The 20,152-nt window shown below is 38.8% G+C and overlaps 1 protein-coding gene across 1 annotated transcript; it reads left to right on the top strand.

Moving 5' to 3' along the window:
* The first annotated feature begins 208 nt into the window (after window positions 1–208).
* pyd3 (beta-ureidopropionase pyd3) lies at window positions 209–16,746 on the top strand. Its single transcript, XM_083140310.1, has 9 exons — window positions 209–417; window positions 5,351–5,455; window positions 6,840–6,994; window positions 8,259–8,353; window positions 9,627–9,833; window positions 11,509–11,633; window positions 12,535–12,727; window positions 15,468–15,554; window positions 16,519–16,746. The coding sequence occupies exons 1-9, from the start codon at window positions 287–289 to the stop codon at window positions 16,606–16,608; spliced, it is 1,188 nt and encodes a 395-aa protein (XP_082996436.1). The 5' UTR covers window positions 209–286; the 3' UTR covers window positions 16,609–16,746.
* Window positions 16,747–20,152: the final 3,406 nt, after the last annotated feature.

The following is a 20,152-nucleotide window of genomic DNA, read 5'->3' as shown; positions in this document are numbered from 1 at the left end:
TCTCTCTTTCTCCCTGAGCTTCAGCGTGTTTATATCCACTTGTAAAGTAAACCATGATTCTCCAAACTTTTTTTATGTATACATTCTCTGACTTGACGTAGGGTACACACGTGTTGTATAATGCGCGGCAAGGACACCATTTCAAGAGGTCACTGGGCAAATAAAACAAGGACACAGAGCTGATAACAGCTTGCTTTTTATACGAACGCTGCTCGACGGGCGATCTAGCTAGCAACAGCCGCTTGCTCAAACGCCCAATCAAGAAACGGAGCTGTTCACTTAAGACATGTCTAAGACTGCAGTCAAGATGTCTTCGGGACAGAAGCAAGTCGATAGCTTGGAAAGTTTGTTGGAGGAGAACATTCCACCAGAACCATTGGCTGAAGTGAAGAGGATCTTGTATGGCCGGGAATACGAGTATGTATAAGTTTAAATGTAGAGTGAACGATAAATATCTGAAAGGGAATTCGACGGAAATTTCGTGTGTAAAAGTGGTCACAAAAACTTGAGTCTGCTGTAAATAGCCAGTTTTATAACCAAGTTCGTATCTCTTGTCTTTACCTATATAAGAATCCAGCATGTTCGAATACAAAAGGGAATGAGTAGAACTTTGTAACAGTTCATCCCCTATTAGTATGTAAATAAAAAATACAGGGTGTCCACAAATTATATTTACAACTTTAAATCTAAATAACTAAATAATGGAAAGAGGTATCTCAGTTCTGTTGCCTTAATGTAAAAGAGAAACTCTCAAAGTTTTGTTTGCTGTTTCTTTAGGCACATTGAGTAAGTAGGGAAGATGTGAGGTCACATTTCCACAAAATGACTACTCCACAGGAGAAGGCACAGTGTGTTTCCTTTTCTCATAAATGATTGAATAGGCATAACTGTCGAATTTGGGGGGGGGGGGGTCTGAAAAGCCTCACGAGGTTCGAGAAATCGACCGCCAAAGCCCAAAGGTTCATGTGTGGTGTGGTCTTATGCACAATCAAATCATTGGCCCCTTTTTGATATCCTACGGGCAACAAGGGGGCCACGCATAGAGATGCAGTGAGGTGGTAAAAAAAAACTTTGAGAGTTTATCTTTTAAATAAAGGAAACAAAACTGAGATACCTCGTTCCATTATTTAGTTATTTAGATTTGAAGTTGTAAAGATAATTTGTGGACACCCTGTATATGGGGTTCACTATACTTGACGGAATTTGAACTGCTTTATTGCGGAGAGGTGGCCGAAACAAAAATTGTGTTATCGCTTGAATATCTTCGATAAATATTTATATTGAAATAATAGATAAGCTTTTTATTACAAAATGCGGAGATGATGATGTCTTTTGAGATATGAATTTTTTAATGTGTAAAAACTTCACGATAAATATAAGCTGTATAAGCCAAGGCCGTAGTGCTTAAAGTGGAGGAAACGTGGAGTGATGCTTTTCCCCAGTTAAGGGAGTTCTCATAAAGCTTCCCCAACACGAATAATTTCCATAGACACTTAATCCGCTGTCTTTCACAGCATCTCTCGTCTGTTTTCACGCTACAAATCCAAAATGGGTTACAATTATTTTTGATTTGGCTTTGCACAATCATACATTATTTCTTTCATTATTCTCCTCGTAATTTTCATTCTTTCAGTAAATTCTGGTTTTGTACATTTTTGTACACTTACAAAGAACCCGGGAAACCCGAGATCGAAAGTTGACCACTGAGCCGGCTCCTATTTTTTTTTCATTTATTTGGTTCTTGTTATTTAGCGTCGCTTTTCTGCACTTTTTGGCTAATAGCGACGATGAGGATGAATGCTGATATAAAATTGATACTCGCAAATGCCCTGGCCGGAATTCGAACCCGGGACTCGTGATGTCGTAGCGAGCTGTGATAACCACTTTGCCATGAAAGTTGACGCTATATATATAAATTACTATTTTCCAAGAGGTCAGTGGTATTAATAATAGTAACAGTTGGAGTTTCGTGGCCGCGGTTTTCATTTTTCAGTGATGAATGGAAATTCTGATTCAAAGAGAAAAACTTTGTACCTATACGCACGGCCATGAAATTAGGCGGGTGGCAGACGTTCGCGCTGTTGCCACGTCCGAGCACAACCCCGTGTGTTCGGAGGTTTAACAGAATGAAAGATCTTGTTGTAGAGTTGGGTCTTTGTAATGCATGTGATGCAAATTAACAGTATTTGCTCGAAAGGTCAGGGATGATACAAAAGTGCCCCGGAGAGAGGTCGGTCTGAAGCTTAAATTAGGCAACGCAGCCCGGTTGACGTTGCCACACAGTGCGAGGAAGCCAGCGACTTTTGTTCCGCTCTCGATTTGCTTTTCCCATATGTGGCACTAGCGCAATTCTGCCCAGCCGTCTTTTTTTCATGGCCGTGCGTTAAGGATAGGTAAATTGTGCTCACTGCTTATGGCAACATTGGATCAAAGTGAGCAGTCGGTCAATGTTGTCTTCTCTTGTCTGTTCGCCGCTGTCGCACCGCACTGTCTGATCTATAGGGTGGCTACGTCGTCCGAGCCGCGCCATACCGACGACAAGAAATCTGTGTCAAATGATGCAACGCCTACTACAGTGAACCGCGCCGTAAATTTTTCATGGAATTTCCATGCCAGAATTCCAGAGATTTCTGGAGAAGAATGTTTCCGTTCGCAGACCCTACGAATGGGCTCCGGCTTTCCTTGCAGAGGTAAACAAAAGGCAAATAATACAATTCCACAACATACGGCGCTTAGGAACGACATAGATTTTTTCCTGGGGGGAGCCACAGAATATGCTGCAAGTTTATAAGTCTGTGTGTGTGAGTGAGAGAGAGAGAGAGAGAGAGAGAGAGAGAGAGAGATGTTCACATCAAAATAATTACAAAGGTTCGATATAAACTCAGTTTGTGGTCGGATAACCCTAACCGGAACTGGATCTTCGAAGTATACCCCAAGTCCTGAACGTATCACCAGTTCGGCATCTTTGACATAACCCCAGAGGAAGCCGACCAGAACCGTATCTGGTTTCGAGCCACCACCTGCTTTTCGGCAAAGCGCTGTTGTCACTTTTACTTGCAGAGTTTAGACATCCATTCATTCACTGTGACGTTTTACTCCCAAGGTCTTCATATTGCATAGAAAAATAGCAAAACACAATAACACAACCTAACAAAGATAGAGAACCGCAACCTCGTGTTCAAAAATCTCTATGAAACTGAATTAGCAACATCTCATTTAGTCCACGTGGACTTGATGAGAGCTGTCATTTCTTGGACGGACGCTATTGGTTGGAAAGGTTTCAGGGGACGATTTATTGCACTGCACGTGGACCTGACATGTGGTTGTTAGGGGGAAAACTGATCTTTCGGAACTTTCTTTGAAGTAAAGTGAGGTTTGTTTGGGGACGAGCACTATAACCGAACCACTAATGTACAGTGGGATTCATAAGTATTGCCGTGCAAATTGTCCATGACTATTTTGATTAATTTTTTTCTTACATCCTTTGTGTTTTTAAGCGATGGATTTTTATATATGCTGGTGCAGAAGTTGTCAACAGCTTGTTTTGAGTTTTCTTTTAATTCTTGAAGCTATTATTCGGTCAAATAAAGTGCACGAAAATGGTGATGGACTGTTTGCACGGCAATACTCATGGATCCCACTGTACAGTCACCGCCAATAAAAATGGGACAGCTGCATCCTGAAAGACTCGTTTCCCTGCAAGGAGTTGTGTGTTGCCCAACTCAACGGCCGGGGTAGAAGCCCATTTTTACTGGCTGTGACTGTACCTCCACCAGGAAACTAACCCAGTAACATTTGATCATAATATGATAGCGTTGGTAGATTTTCGCGCAATAGGAATAGTTCTATGCACTGGCGTACGCACAGGGAGCTGATGGGGCTACAGCCCCCTCCGAAATTTTGAGAAAATCAACATTTTCAAATAAAAGCAGTGAAGAACTCGGGCGAAACCGGGGTGGTAAATCCAAACCTCCTTAAAATAACCTCTGATTGCCATTTTAGAAAGTGGAAAGTTCTAAAAATACGAAATATCTTAATGCGTATGAAGCCCCTCCTAGAAAGCAACTAGTTACTATCTAGTCCCTCCCGAGAAACAATCCTGCGTACGCCGCCAGTGGTTCTACGTTATTTTTACTGACAATGATTTACTGAAAATAATATAAGTTTTAAACTTCATTTTCTCAGGAGAAACTGTCGCAAACTTCGGAAATATCTGACCTGGAATACTCTAGTTTTGTCCCATCAGTTAACGTTGTTGCCTTGCAATTAACAAGGCCCGGATACGATTCCGGTATCAACTTTTAAGTGTCTACTAAATCTAGTCCCAAATGTAGGCACATGCCCCCGTGCCCCTCTTTCTAAATCCGCCAATGAGGAGGGACACTGTGGGCGACAAACTTAAAGGGGCACACTTGTCGCCTTCTCTGCCTCTGACAGAAACCACTGATAATGTCAGAAATTGAGGTCACTTGTTTTCCTGAGAAGCATGTTATAAAATGTCCTCTTCTATCTCTCTTCGTCACGACTTGGCTTCTTAGGTTTCATCGTACTGATTACGTTGTTTACTGAGCGTATCTTGAAAGAATTATTACAGTATTTTCATAGATAAGATACATTTGTTGACTGTTGGTAGCAATGCGTGCCTTTTACTGTTTTTAATGCTAAATAGCGCAAGGGAACATTTCTTTCTGGATTTTGGGCCTCCCGATGACATTGGGAACGCTGCCAGCTTGCGGGTTTGATCCCGGTTTGAACCCCAATTTTAAGCTGTAGGTCCAGTCCCAATTAGGCTATTGTAAGCATCCTTTTGAATGTTATCGCCGCGGGCGTCGAAAGTGGGGGATGAGAAGCGAACAAAGGGATGCGTGCGTATTCCTATGTAATCCAGAAAAATATCCATACGTATGTGTGTGTGAATGATGCATTTAAAGGGGCCTCCTTAATGATGTAGTGCTAACGTTGCCATTTTGATCTCAATGAGCCCCGGGTTCGACCCACCCTGGAGGCAAAAATGCATGACGGTTTGGATCCCAATTTGAAACTGTCAGTCCACATTGACCTATGAACATAAAGTAGACTTAACGACAAAAACAAATATTAAACGACTCTGCTCTTTCGATGACATACACACCGCATTACGATCCTGACGTAGCTCGTAACGCAAAGTAAAACATAATGTTGCACGCACTCGAGAAATATCACACTATTTGTTTTTTTATGCAAACAAGTTTTAATCGCATCCTAAACATCCTGCTTTATGTGTATAATTAATTTTAAAGCTATATCATGTGCAACTTAACCTTTACTTTGGTTTTCCACTTTTAAATGTATTTTTTCCTCTGTATTTCAGGAAACTGACGATCCCAGCAGATGCCCAAAGTCTCTCCCAGAAGCATAACTTTGAAATCCAAGGCTATCGCGTCACTGCAAAGCAAGAAGAACTGCGTCCTCCAAGGTATTGCAAACTTATTAATTCTTTTTTTCTCTATTACAAACTGTGTTGTATTTTTATGTTTCATTACTGTTTGATTTCGATATTTTGTGATATGAAATGTTGATATTTCTGTTCCAAGTTCTTTAAAGTAGTATATGGCAAAGGTAGTAGGGTTTGAGCACAATTAGATAATATACCGGGTGTCCCAGAAGTCTTTCCCTGATTACGAACTTTATTCATATCCGCTATATGCAATGTAGAGATGTGAAAGTGGTGCCAAAATGTTGGAAAACTAACCAAGTTTATTAGTTGCAGGTTTCAGTAATGTGGCTGTAGTGTAGCAGTGTCAGTGCCAAGGAATCCGGAATTAATGCTCTTGACATCTTTCCATACAATGTTTCTTGGACTTGACAGGATTTGGGAATGAAGATAAATTTCATTTTTTAAATACCAACTTATTGATGGAAGATATTCTAGACGAAAGAATTATGTACATTTGAAAGTTCCTCTACACTCTTATTGGTGACCGGGTCTCGTGATACCAGAGGACATGCTGAGCTTTTTCCTGATTTGTGAATATTTCCAGTTTTCTGGGCACTGTCACTGCTACACTACAGGCACGTTACTCAAACCTGCAAGAAAAAAAAAAAAACTTGGTTAGTTTTCCAACATTTTGGCACTTTCCCATCTCTACCTTGCATATAGCGGATATGAATAAAGTTTGTAATCAGGGAAAGACTTCTGGGACACCATGGTGGTTGGGCATATTTAGTGAACAATATTCCAATTATTTTGCTACTATTTTTGAACTGGGTGGAAGAGATTGCGCATGTAGGAATGTTGATCATCAGTGACTAAATCACACAAGATAACTCATGAATATTATATATTTTTAGTTAACGACATCTTATTTTTGCATATGCGCTACAAATTTAAGTGGTATTTTTTTTGTAAAAATATCTAATATTGCAAATGGATGCTTTCCTTCATGTTGCAGCAGAAGATAGACGCATGTTTTGGTGCATCGGCATACTTTATTTCACTTTGCGTGCAAGTGAAGAAGCAATAGTATTAAAAATATCAGTTTATGCCTGCATCCAGTTTATTCGTCCTCCGTACAACAAAATCGGCGTGACATTCCGCATTATTGCCTACAGAATGCATATCATGAATGAGAACAGTTTCAGTGCAGACGAAGCCATTTTGAGTCACCACCGCACCAGCTCTTGAGGCCGGTGTAAAATGATGACGTCCTTAATATGTGGTGAAGTGAAACTGCACCTACATTACCTGAAATGAGACCTGCATTCTCAACACGAGGCGAGACCCATGAATGAAACCAAAGAGAATGAGATGTGTTTGAATTAACTGTTCTTTAATTGAAGTACATTCTCTTTAATTCCAGAGTCATCCGAGTTGGCGCTGTACAGCACCAAATAGCTGCACCAACAACAGCTCCGTTTCATGAGCAAAGGGAAGCCATTTTTAAGAAAATTGAGACCATCGTCCAGGCAGCCGCTCACTGCGATGTCAACATCATCTGCTTCCAGGAACTCTGGCGTAAGTTTATATTTTGAGTTTGAATCGTTGCGTTAAGAGAAGACAACAGTTGAAAGTATTGAAGAGAGCGCAATTACTCCTGGCGAATGCTGGCATGGTGCCTTTAACAAACGTCACTAACACTTCCTTCCGCTTCCACCTATCGTCTTCCTCACCGCGGTAGCAAATACTGGTTTGCGTTCCGTTCTATATAATCGCTGTCATTTTACTACAGCGACGTTCCATGGAACTTGAGTTGATCCTGTTAGTGGCAGACAATATTCAGGGACCACTTTCTTTCCGCTTGCAGACGTCACCCTCATTTCGCAACTGGATATACGAGTCCTATATTCAAACTATTTAGGCTCAAGAGGTTCTGAAAATCAGAGATCATAGTTTCTCAACTTAAAGTAGGTACTTTACAGGCATATAGTCATAATTAGATACCAGATTTTGTGCAATTACATATAATATTTATGCTGCACATAAAATTTCAGTCACAATTAATTACAATGATAAGACTGTCATATTAATTTATTTTTACACATTTCAGTCGATACTACATGTTTGTAGTGATTTTACGTAACGATATATGTTTGGAGATATCTATAATTATTTCTATCCTAACCTAGATTTTATTTTACGTTGCTTTTGTTCACCTTGTGCGCCTAATTGCGACGATGGGGATAAATAATGATAAGATGGGATTGATTAAGGGACAGTAAAGAGCTCTGGGGATCTAGACGCCACTTGTTGGTAGAGAAGTTAAAGATATTTAATATTATGGAATATGTGACGTAAAAGTTAGTGCAATACCAGGAAACTTTGGAATAAGATAAATTTTGACTATTTAAATTAGGGAAGAAGCAGAATCAGAAGGTCATACATTACCACAATTCGAACTTGGGACTTCTAGCAGTAAGGCAACAGCTTCGTCACAAAGGCTAGCTACAATCCCCTCTTCTGGTGTACATTTTAAAACGTATGGTGATTGTACAATATAAAATATTTTATTCGTTTCGTATTGTCAAATATATTCAATTTATCAAATATTGAGGCATCTTCCAGTACCACGAAACTGACAATAAACACTGACTGTATCTAGCGGGCGACATGATTGCTAGTTCACCACTGCTGTAGTTGAAATAACGACGTTCTAGACGTTTATTTTGAGCTGTGTTGTTGTTGTGTGCTGTTCATCTTATTCAGTTATTGTGTCTGACGTGACGTTAAATATGGACGTGGGTACATTTTTGTGGACTCAATAATGGATTTTCTTTTTCAGCAATGCCATTCCATTTCTGCACCAGGGAGAAAATCCCTTGGTGTGAATTGGCTGAACCTGTTGAAGGTGGCCCAACCACGGATTTCGTTCGCCAGGTAAGTGTTTACCACAGACATGTAGATTCAGATTTACAGTGTAAATGGTTGAGTTTTCCTTTAAGTCCATTTTATGCGCAGATAGGATGATCGGGACTGGACATACGGTTTAAAATAGGATCCGATCCACTATAATGTAAGGGTGGTAGTACAAGCCGCTCATATATAAGAGTTAAAGTTACATGAAATAAACTGAACGTCGACCTTTCTTACTCCATGAAACAATGAAATATGTTCGACTAAAGAGAAGAACCCCTAAATGTATGCATCAGCATTACAAGCAGTGGTTCTAATTTTTAACAAATGAATACACTCCCTTAACTAACACACATCTAATCTTTTTGATTAAAGATCCAAGACCAAGATAATGTAATTGATTTTTAAATCGACGATTGTTTTATTATTAACAATTAGAATATTAAATGCACCGTAACTCTATGAAGATTAATATGCTGCAGGTTCAAATTGAAGGGAAAATGTTTCTTAAGAAAAATGTGTTTCGAATTTGTATTGAATAAATTATGTATTTTGATACTAATTACAGTTTGCTTGTCCTTTAATATAAATGGAACTAAATGCATTAGGAACTACAAATTGAAGAGTATTTTAATATGAATATTTTATTGTTTACCTATTATGAAAGTGCAAAATATTTTACTTTTAAATATTTTCTGTACAGAAAAAAACTTTTCTCTTAACATTTTGCCAAAAGCACTTGGTTAAGCTTTTTCCTACAACATTTTGAAATTTATCTAATTTAATATAAATGGAACTAAATGCATTAGGAACTACAAATTGAAGAGTATTTTAATATGAATATTTTATTGTTTACCTATTATGAAAGTGCAAAATATTTTACTTTTAAATATTTTCTGTACAGAAAAAAACTTTTCTCTTAACATTTTGCCAAAAGCACTTGGTTAAGCTTTTTCCTACAACATTTTGAAATTTATCTAATTTTGACCTGCTAATTTTAAATATAGCTACGATTTGGTCAGAATAATTTTAGAAATATGATGTAGTCAACTGTTATTTGTTGCCTAAATAAATTATCACCAATCCCAATGTTTTTCTTTAATCCAAACAAATATTACTTTCTGTGTACCTTAGTGTGTGTGTGTGCTTATGTATCATTACTAATGATAGTGTTCCTTAAGTGCTGATTACAGCTAGATGATGACCATGCTCATAATAATAATAATAATAATATAGTAATATACATGTTAATAACTATTACAACAATTAACTAAATATTACTAACAATTGTTTTTAGCTTGCAAAACAACACAATATGGTCATCGTGAACTCAATCCTTGAGCGAGATGAAGAACATGGCGAAGTTATGTGGAACACAACTGTCATCGTTTCCAACACTGGAAATATTATTGGGAAAACAAGGAAGAACCACATCCCCAGGGTTGGAGATTTCAACGAGTCCCATTACTACATGGAAGGCAACACTGGTCACCCAGTTTTCCAGGTAAGCGTACAGTTGGGGACAAAGGTTTTTCATCTAATACTTACTAGCATGAGAGATCCGAGAATTTTCCTAGCTTACCACCATCATAATCTGTGAATGCTCCTAGGGATGCAACAGAGACACCGTATTTTGAGGAAAGAGATGAGAACTCGACTTAATTCTTCGTGATTGTAGTTTATATATCAAGACGCATGGGCGAATCCTTGCGCCTAACTTGGGGGTGGGGACAAAATCGAACTTGGGAGTTAATACTAGGGGACAAAATCGAACTTGGGAGTTAACTCTGGGGAACAAAATCAAACTTGGAGTTAACTCTAGGGAACAAAATCGAACTTGGGAGTTAACTCGGGGGAACAAAATCGAACTTGGGAGGTAATTCTAGGGGACAAAATCAAACTTGGGACTTGGACTTAACTTCGGGGGAAGAAGCAACAAGTTTTTCATCCAACAAAAGAAGCATGTAAGCTTGGGAATTAATTCTAGGGGACAAAATCGAACTTGGGAGTTAACTCTGGGGGACAAAATCGAACTTGGGAATTAATTCTAGGGGACAAAATCGAACTTGGGAGTTAATTCTAGGGGACAAAATCGAACTTGGGAGTTAATTCTAGGGGACAAAATCGAACTTGGGAGTTAACTCTGTGGGACAAAATCGAACTTGGGAGTTAATTCTAGGGGACAAAATCGAACTTGGAAGTTAATTCTAGGGGACAAAATCGAACTTGGAAGTTAATTCTAGGGGACAAAATCGAACTTGGGAGTTAACTCTGGAAGACAAAATCGAACTTGGGAGTTAACTCTGGGGGACAAAATCAAACTTGGGACTCGGACTTAACTTCGGGGCCAGAATCAAACTTGGGACTTGGACTTAACTTCGGGGGCAGAATCAACACATTTTCCATCCAACAAAAAAAGCATCTAAGCTTTAGCAAACTATTTTGCTAAATAACTTACATTTGTGCAATCATAAAGAATACTCTTTAATACTTTACTCCTCCGGTCCCAGGAAGTTAACAAAATTATCTATCACTTTCAAATTTAGTAACGTGAAAAATTGGGCCACACTTACCCCCGCCAAGTTACGCCTATGTCAAGACGAGAACTCGACCGAACTCTGAGGGTTTATGTATCAATACAAGACCGAGACAATACAAGCGTTTACAACTCGAGAACCCTCGTAGACAATTGTAACTCGATACCGAAAAACGGAAATACACTTGTAACCCGAGTCCGAAATATGATATAGGCACTTGTAACTCGAGACCGGAAACTGTGGAAGACACTTGTAATTCGAGGCAGAAAATGAAACTGAAACGGACAATAGCAACTCAAGATGATAAACGAGGCAGGCCAAATCTCATCTCGTTTTTTCAGTACTTATATATATATATATATATATATATATATATATATATATATATAGATATATATATAAGAGAGAGAGAGAGAGAGAGAGAGAGAGAGAGAGGGGCAGTGTTGCCATATGAAGAACTAGATCTTACTTAATAAATTCTCAGAATACCTTACATATTCAGATTGTAAGTTTAAATAAATAACAGATATTCGGTACTTGCAATACTCTGCTGATAGGAATGGAGCTTGTATATAATTTGCGTTTTCGATATGTTATCTTGCACGAAAGTAGTATAAAATATTTTTCTGATCATACTTGCAGACTCAATTTGGCAAAATCGCAGTGAACATATGTTTTGGACGCCACCACCCTCAAAACTGGATGATGTATGGAATCAACGGTGCTGAGATTGTTTTCAACCCTTCTGCCACAGTTGCCCATGTCAGGTATGTACAGCATAGTGAATTTGGTGTACCGTGTACGTAAAGTCTTATTGCCATCACACGAGATTAAGGAGTACAATGTTTTCTCACTTTGAAAGATTTTTTTATTCAGTACATTTCGAAACTTGGACTCAGCATGCAGCCTTATCCTGAGTTTTCTCCATTTACTCAGTTACTGTAAACTTTCAGATAGGCAGAATAAACTGTAAAAGAAAACTCTGCTCTATATCACGTGATTGAAACAACAACAACATAATGCTTTTATGTAATGGTAACGGGACTTTATACTCTGTAAAATCATTAAAAATTTTGTCATAGTCATTGGCATTGGCTAAATGCAGTGTTTGGTCCTTTCAATAAGTATTCAGATGTCCGTAACTAGTACACAAATAGGCTAGGAGATTCTCTGGATATCCCATGCATGTGCAATGGATATCCAAGGAGGGATATTCCACGGACGTCTAAAGAATATCCAATCCATGGATCTGATCAGGATATCCCTTTGAGATTTGTGCTGTATGGGTTAGTACGTAGTTCGAATCCTGCATTAAACTGTAGGCCCAGTCCCAATTTTAGCCAATCTTGAAACGAAAATGACAACTCGAGAGTGCTAAGGTTAAGACTCTTTGATTCGCCTATGCCAAATGGAATGGAAGCTAAGTGGAGTGAAGAGAACATGTCGCCTCCAGAAGTCAGTCTTCTTCAGCGGGCGAGCTTGCACTTGATTACATATATTTTTCTCTCTTCGGGTCGCCCTGGCTACGATGGGCGTCCAGCCTAAGAACTAAGCATGTTACATTATGTAAATGTGGTCACACAGTCTAGTCTTTCATGAATGTCCATTTAGGCAATAAATGGACAATTGCATCCGGCGCCCTAAGTATCTCGATTTTGTTTGTTTCAGTGAGCAGATGTGGGGAATCGAAGCAAGGAACGCTGCGATCACCAACAGCTACTACACTGTTGCCATCAACAGAGTGGGCTATGAGACCTTCCCAAGGGAATTCACCTCTGGAGATGCCAGGCCAGCTCACAAGGAACTGGGACTCTTCTACGGGTCCAGTTACGTCTCCGCTCCTGATGGAAGCCGAACTCCCGTAAGTTTGTAATAACAATAATGGTTTATTTTACGTGATGAGCACAGTATAAAACCTAATACAGCATAAAATAAAATTTTAAAAGTACATCGTTAGACAGAAAAAAATATGTTGATATAGAACTTCATATTTATCCTGTATTTCATTACATTGCAAAATCTATTCTTCAGGAAGATCTGCTACTTGACATCTACAAAGATGTTAGGACTGATTTGTTCCATTCGGATATTTTTGTAAGCTATATCACTTAAGCAAGATTCACTGTCTATTTGCAAACACAATACTTTATGTAAAAAATCATCAATTTTATACCTACTTTTCTGTAAGATAGGTAGATCTAACTGTGTTAACCATTCGAGATATGGGTATATATAATAATAATTTTCATTCGTAGCAACCTGCCGTCCCTGTGAAAACTTACGTAGCTATGACAAATGGAGCAGGAGCCACGTCAACCTTAGCCAAGCAAGTCATATAGATTATAAAATAGTTGCAAAATACGCCAGCTTTGTTGTTAACAATGTATTATGTTGTGTAATTTCCAGTAGCGAAGCGTAGTCTTACGAAGGAGGCAAGCAATGTTTCAGTACAACAAAACATGTAGTACAACGACATGCCGAGGGGAAAGATTCAAGGTTTATAGCCTCATTTACCCAGTCGCTGGATTTGTCAAAATATCGTAATAAAGTGACTGTACTAAAAATAAACCATATGATCCGCAAACGTCACATTTACTTTTTTAAAAAAATCCAGGTAACGTTATTCATATGATATTAAACGTTTTGCATATGCGAACTTTCCGCATACGACTAAAGGGAGACGGAATTTCTTACTTACTTATTAGTACCTTTATTTGTTCATTATTATTTAATATGGTCAAACGGTGACCAAACCGATTTAGATAAAAAAAAATGGGAATCATTTGTATATTTTACGCTGCATGATGTAATTTATTTTTGGGCACCCTAAAAACCGCATTGGAGTAACTTAACACTAAATAAAAAGTTAAACACAAACAATAAAAAATTCATTTCAAAGCAAAGAAACACATGCATAGACGATGTACTCACCACAATAAATTTCAAACTCTTGGTGTTGGTCGACCCCCTTCCACGATTTTCATTTTAACACTTATTTCTCTCGAGCTAAACGAAGCAATTTTCAATTGCTCAATAATACACCCGCACTTCACATCAACCGTTCCTAAATACGCGTTCATTCCGATAAATTCACAGCACAAAACACGAAGCAACAAACACTCACACTATCCCACGCGCTTTCCACAACTGCAAATGCAAGCATCTACACAAGAACACTTTGAAAATCTCTGAAACAACAGAAAGTGATACCAACCTATTTCATTAATTTTATCCGTCACAAAGGAAAGATATATCAGTTTGGAGATAAAAATTACGCGGAGGAATCAGAATCATTTCAGCAGAACGAGTATGTACATTAATATTTAAGTAATAAAGTGTCATTCAATGGCGTGCCCGGGGCGAAGGGGGGGTGGATGGTAGACATAACCCCCATTTGGCCCAGTATATCTAAGAAAAAACGTCAAAGGAAGGAAAAGATGACAAAATGGGGACCGTAAAAAGACCCTGGGAACACCACTTGCGTCATAATAATAGAACTTAAAACATATTCGGGCCTCCCCGATGGCGCAGTGGTAGTGTCGTCGCCTTGTAATCAAGGGGTTCCGGGTTCGATACCCGGTGGAGGCACAAGTGTTTCAGATCCCATTTTAAACTGTAGGTCCAGTCCCGATTAGCCTTACTGTGCATAAAGTGGACTTAAAACAACAAATCAATCAATCAATCATTAAAACATATTCTTGTGCTCATAATATGCAGAATGTATACGATTTACTTCTATGCCATGTACAAATATCAGTAGATAGTTCTTTCTCAGATAGCTTTATTTTCACCCCAAGTTTTATTCAAAAGCAGTCAATTTATTGATTGTAAAATTTGTGAAAGAGCTCACTTGAATTACTGCGTAAATAATTTGGCAGTTGCAAACACTGGTAGCGGTCAACACGTCTGGCGTAATTTGAGCTGGACCGACCAGGAAGCAGGGTGCGGGACCAAGGTCCGTCCAATCTTCCCTCCCTCCCTGAGAAAACTCTTCACGGGGGTGCAGAAATTCCACTGCCCCAACTCCCAATGTCAACTTTTTTTACGCGTTTTACATTTCGCGAAATCTAAAATAATTTGTAATATAATATGATATATATGGAATTTAGAACAGTGATAATAACTTCTTTTAGTTATTTTATGACTAACAATTATTATTATATTTGCGATCTTGTTTACGTGTTCATGAAGACAAATATTCGTTACTAGTCTTTGCTGGCAACGTACCCATAGATGAATCCTTCTGCTTTCGGTTGAACTCGGCTATTTTCGGGAATCACGCAAGCTCGGAAAGCACAGCTTTTTGTAGAAGCTTTGTGGACGGGTTCCACCAGAATTCACGCTTCGCCATGTGACTCCTTCGGAGGCCTTATTTTCCCGCAGAACGGCTGCAAGCATTGAGGCTGGTGCTTGCTACAGAGCTGCTGGGGGAGTTTGCGGCCGCATTTTTTCGCGAAATCGAGTGCGATGGAAACTAAATACGGTTAGAACATTAAGTACATTAAATGATATTCGAATTATGCAAGCAGTGCTTGCATTGCTTGTACTATATCTTCGCCTCTGGTAATTTCAAAACATTCACATTCCATTTTATGTTTCAGGGACTTTCTCGCATCCGAGATGGACTTTTGGTGACTGAACTGGATCTGAATATGTGCCGCCAGATGAAGGACTTGTTTGCAATGAGAGTGAGTGATATTCGTGTAATGTAAAAATATAGCTAAAAAAGATGTGTCTGTGCAAAACGTACACATAAAATATTTTTTTACATTAGAAATTAGTGTAAACAAAAACATGCATATATGTACACACAGCTCTCTTTATCTTTCTCGCTCACTCGCTCGCTGAGTGTATAAAGCAACTCCATATGGAGAAAGAACTAAGAAATAATTATGGATCAACTTTTAGATCCACTGGCGGCGAATTATAGATGTTTTCCACGGATATCAGCCAGCTATTTCCAGATAGGTTTCAGAGATTTCGAGAGCTAACGTCACTCTCATCTTCAGAGATTGAAGATGACGATAAATCGATAGCTCACCTGACTGATATCCCGAGGAAACCTCTATATTAATTTCAGTTTGTTTAATTATCTTGTAGTTTGGAATATATAAAATGTATCTCCTGCAAATATTCTTGCTAATATGTAAATTGAAGAAGCAAAATACAAAATATGTGTGTATGTGTGAGTGCGTGTATATAAACTGTATAATTGTTCTATTATTGTACACTTTGTGTTCAGAGTATGGACTGGAGTAGTTGTTTAAAAACATTGAAGGACTTATCAGTGGTAATAGATAATTTTAGACTATATTAAAAGTAGATGTAATATTTCGTATGATATATAAAATTTTCAATTTGGATTTATTTTAGCACTCCCTTAAGAAATAAATATTTCTAAAATCCTCTACGGTGAACTACAATCCAGATCTCATTTTTAGTTTCAGTCGTGTGGTCTCAAAACCTAAAAGTTCATTATCCTTAATATCATACTAGTTCATTATATTATTTCATAAGTTTTGGTTCATATTATTGCACGGAGAAAAGTGAATCTTGTTAGTCACTGACCTAGCTTTCGGTGTTTTGATATTCATTTTTGTGTTCATGTTTAGGCTGTTCTTATGCCCATGTTTTGTTTATTTTTCATTGTAGCAAACCCAACGTTTGGAACTCTATGCCAAGTCACTGAGCGAAGCAATCAAGCTTGACTACAAGCCTCAAATAATTCATGAACACGAATAAACTTATTGGAAATCTTCAGATGACTCTGCAGTAGATATAGCTATACTGGCTACATCCACCAATGCAGGAAATAAAATCATCTTGTAAAAAATCAAATATTATGCAAAATAATTATAATAAAATAGTAGCATCATCCAATGCGTTGAGTTTTATTTGGTTTAGGTATCATATTTCCAAACAATTTACCTTCTGAATGTGGAATGATTTATCACGGAACTAGCTGAATATAATCGTTTTCTTCTATGTTTTAACTACATCGTGCTACTTAGGCGACTTAGGAGGAAAGCCTTGATCCTTGTTTGTCATTGGGGAATCAAATTAAAAATATTTTATTTTAGTTGAAAGTATATTTTAATTCACAATAAAGTATTATAAAATCACGTTTCCACCACAGACGGACGATGACGTTGAGTCTTTCACCATCAATGCGGCCAGTCCCTCAAGTCTTAAACTCCCAGAATATGCAAAAACGAAAGACGCCAAAACATCAAGGAGACTCGTCGCTCAAAGACAGTCTATACCTTTAGAAAGGTTCGAACTTGACGCTCAGAGGTACGAAGCACATCACGTATCTCACAATTCAGAAGCTAAGCACGACACAGGAAACGAAAATTGCGAACTCTTGTTCCACGGCTTCAGATTAGCCAGGTTGAGACCAACGAAAGTTGAGGTAGTGGGTGGAGCGATGGTGCATCCGTTAACAGAAGACCGTGCGGCATTTCCCACGGATCATGGAGGCGCGCTGTTAGCCGATGCAATGCCACCCACAGAAGCCCGAGAGTAGGAAGGAGAAATTGGAAAACGGCGTTATTCGAACGAACGTGCGCAAGCCGAGGAACAGAGTGAAATGGCAAGGAGGAGAGGTGCCCAGCGAACGTTTCAGGATGACGACTTAGATCTGAGCAAGGCAACTAAAACCAACATCTCAGTATTCTTCGAGAGACGTTCAGGAAAGCGGCAACAGTTACTACAGACTCTTGTCCCACGGCATAACGTTTCCTCAGAAGGATAGAGACCTTGAAAAGATGGCCGAGGTCGTGAGACATCAGCTGACAGAAGACCGTGCGGGACACCGCACGGAAAATGGAGACGCTCTGTTAGCCGATGAAATGTCACTTGAAAAAGCCCAAATGTTGAAGGGAACCATTAGTAACCGACGTTCGTCGATCGAATTTGCACCAACCGAGGAATCGACGAAATGTCAAGAAGGAGACGTGTCCAGGAAACGTTTCAAGGTGACGACATTGACGATAGGAATGAGAAAGAACCAACATCAAAGTATTTTTCGAGCTAGGTCCACGAAAGAGGCGACAGGTACTGCAGCCTCGTGTTCTACGGCGTACCGTTCCCTCGAAAGGAAAGATGAGAACTTGACAAGTTGGCTGAGGTCGGACACACCAACTGACAGAAGATCGTGCGGAAACACCCACGGATCATGAAGGCGCTCTGTCTGCTGATGTAATACCATTCGCAGAAGCGCAAACATCGAAAGGAGGAAGGTCTTCAAGGTACGTCCACGAAAGAGGCGACAAGTTCTGCAGTCTCATGTTCCACGGCGTACTGTTCTCTTGGAAGGAAAGGATAGAACGTGAGAGGATGGTTGAAGTCGTGACACATCAACTAACAGAAGATTGTGTGGTGCTTCCCATGGATCATGAAGGCGCTCTGTTAGCTGATGTAATGCTACCTGCAAATACCAAAAATCGAAAGGTGCCATTAGAAAACTGCGGATATTCTGAATCAGTTTTAAAATGCATAGAATAGTTGCAGTTCTACTAACTGAGGAGCAGAGTGACTACGAATGCAAAAGATAGAAAGCTTACCTCCATCAGGCTCGTAGCGAGGAGTAGGTTAGGGAGGCTGAAGCCCAGGGTGCCATGCACAGAGGGCGCCATTCAAAGCTTTTTTTTTAAAAAATGAAACAAAGTCAGAATGAGACGGAGAAGTTTACACTTGGCAGAGGTGAGAGGAGAAGGAAAGGTATTTCGCGACCCTTGTTCCCATTTAAGATTTTCGAGTGATGAAGTTAACCCCTTCTGACTAGGCCTACTGAGGTCAGGAGAGGTCAAAATCTCTCCAAATTCTCAATTGAACGAGAAATTGAAAAAACGGTCAATTTTGATAGGATAATTGACGATTTTTCATTATTGAAAACAAGAGAAGTTGAATTCTAATTTCCTTATTTGCCGTCATATAAGACGCATTTTATTTACTTTAAAAGTAGGTCTGGAAAACGTCTTACGCGCCGATACTTAGGTTATACCAGGATGTTTGTGAATGGGTCAAAGCTTCATGGGATGTTGTGAAAACAAAGACTGGTTAAATCATTTAGTCATTTACGAAGTGTGGCAAGAGTAATGCACTGGATGGTACAGAAGACAATTTGTTGCACGAGGACTCAAATTCGGATTTAGAAGAAGTTTGAAGTGACTCTTCATTTAGCTCTCGGTTTTGACGAAGAAGATTAAAATGTATTCTTTCCTAGTTAGATTAGGTAAGTTAATTTTTGAAAGTAGACCTATATATTACTTTATATTTGAAATACTGCAAATTAATAATAATATTCAGTAATAAAACTTTTTCCTCAAAATTGTGTACAATTTATACGCCTGCAAATACGGTACTTTCTTTGTATCAGTCGGGTTTGTAAATATATTGTAAATTTTACTTACAATAATGTGTAATAGCTAAAGCCCGGATTTCTATGTAATTACATATTTTTTCCTTTATATGTACAAGCGTGGAATTAAAATATAGTGACGAATTACGTCAGTAGAGATGTCACAGTGAAGTTTTATATTACATATTTTTACATATTTTACTAAATGTTACATATTCCTAAGTTATGAAATATTTTTTACATAAAACAGTCCTTAAGAGGAAAATTCAATGAACTTTTGGCTTACTAGTTAAAAAAGTATCTTCTCACTTCCCCTCCCCATTTCCAGGTCTAAAAAAATATAGTAACTTAAAAGTGCGATTTGCCTTCGTTGTACGTACATAGCAGTTCGTTGATTCGCCGCATCGTAACAATTACATCAAGATTCGACAGTGTTTCAGTTTCCAGTTTGTAACACACAGCGAACGAAGAGAACCAACAATGGAAGGCGGCAAGTACAACGCTGAGAGGCACTTACCTTTCATCCGTACATTGTTGTGATCGTTTTAATTTTTGCAGCCGGCGGCGACAAATCTTGAATGAAGTATTGTTAACTCAACCGTAGAATTTCGTATATATATTTCGTCGCCTTTTCATTTTAACCATTGGAGTTTTAAGAAGAGCTTGCCTCAGTATTAACAGTGTTTTAGCTGTAGAAAGCTGGAATGGCTCCGCCTACCTCCTCGTTATCTCAAAAGTTGCGATCTTGGATAGCAGTCGATGATGCATTTACTACGGATGGTAAAGTTATTTTTTGTCGAGTGTGCGATAAAAAAGTTGGGTGCACTATGAAGTCTCAATTAGATCAACATGTTCGCACTTCACTTCATGTGAAAAACAAACAACTACGGAGTGAAAAGAAGCAAGTTTTACTAACCCAGATGC

Source organism: Lepisma saccharinum, chromosome 18, assembly GCF_977018435.1.
Source record: "Lepisma saccharinum chromosome 18, izLepSacc3.1, whole genome shotgun sequence".
NCBI classification, from domain to species: Eukaryota; Metazoa; Arthropoda; class Insecta; order Zygentoma; family Lepismatidae; genus Lepisma; species Lepisma saccharinum.
The sequence above is the reverse complement of the archived record's forward strand: the minus strand, read 5'-3'. Positions and strand labels throughout refer to the sequence as shown.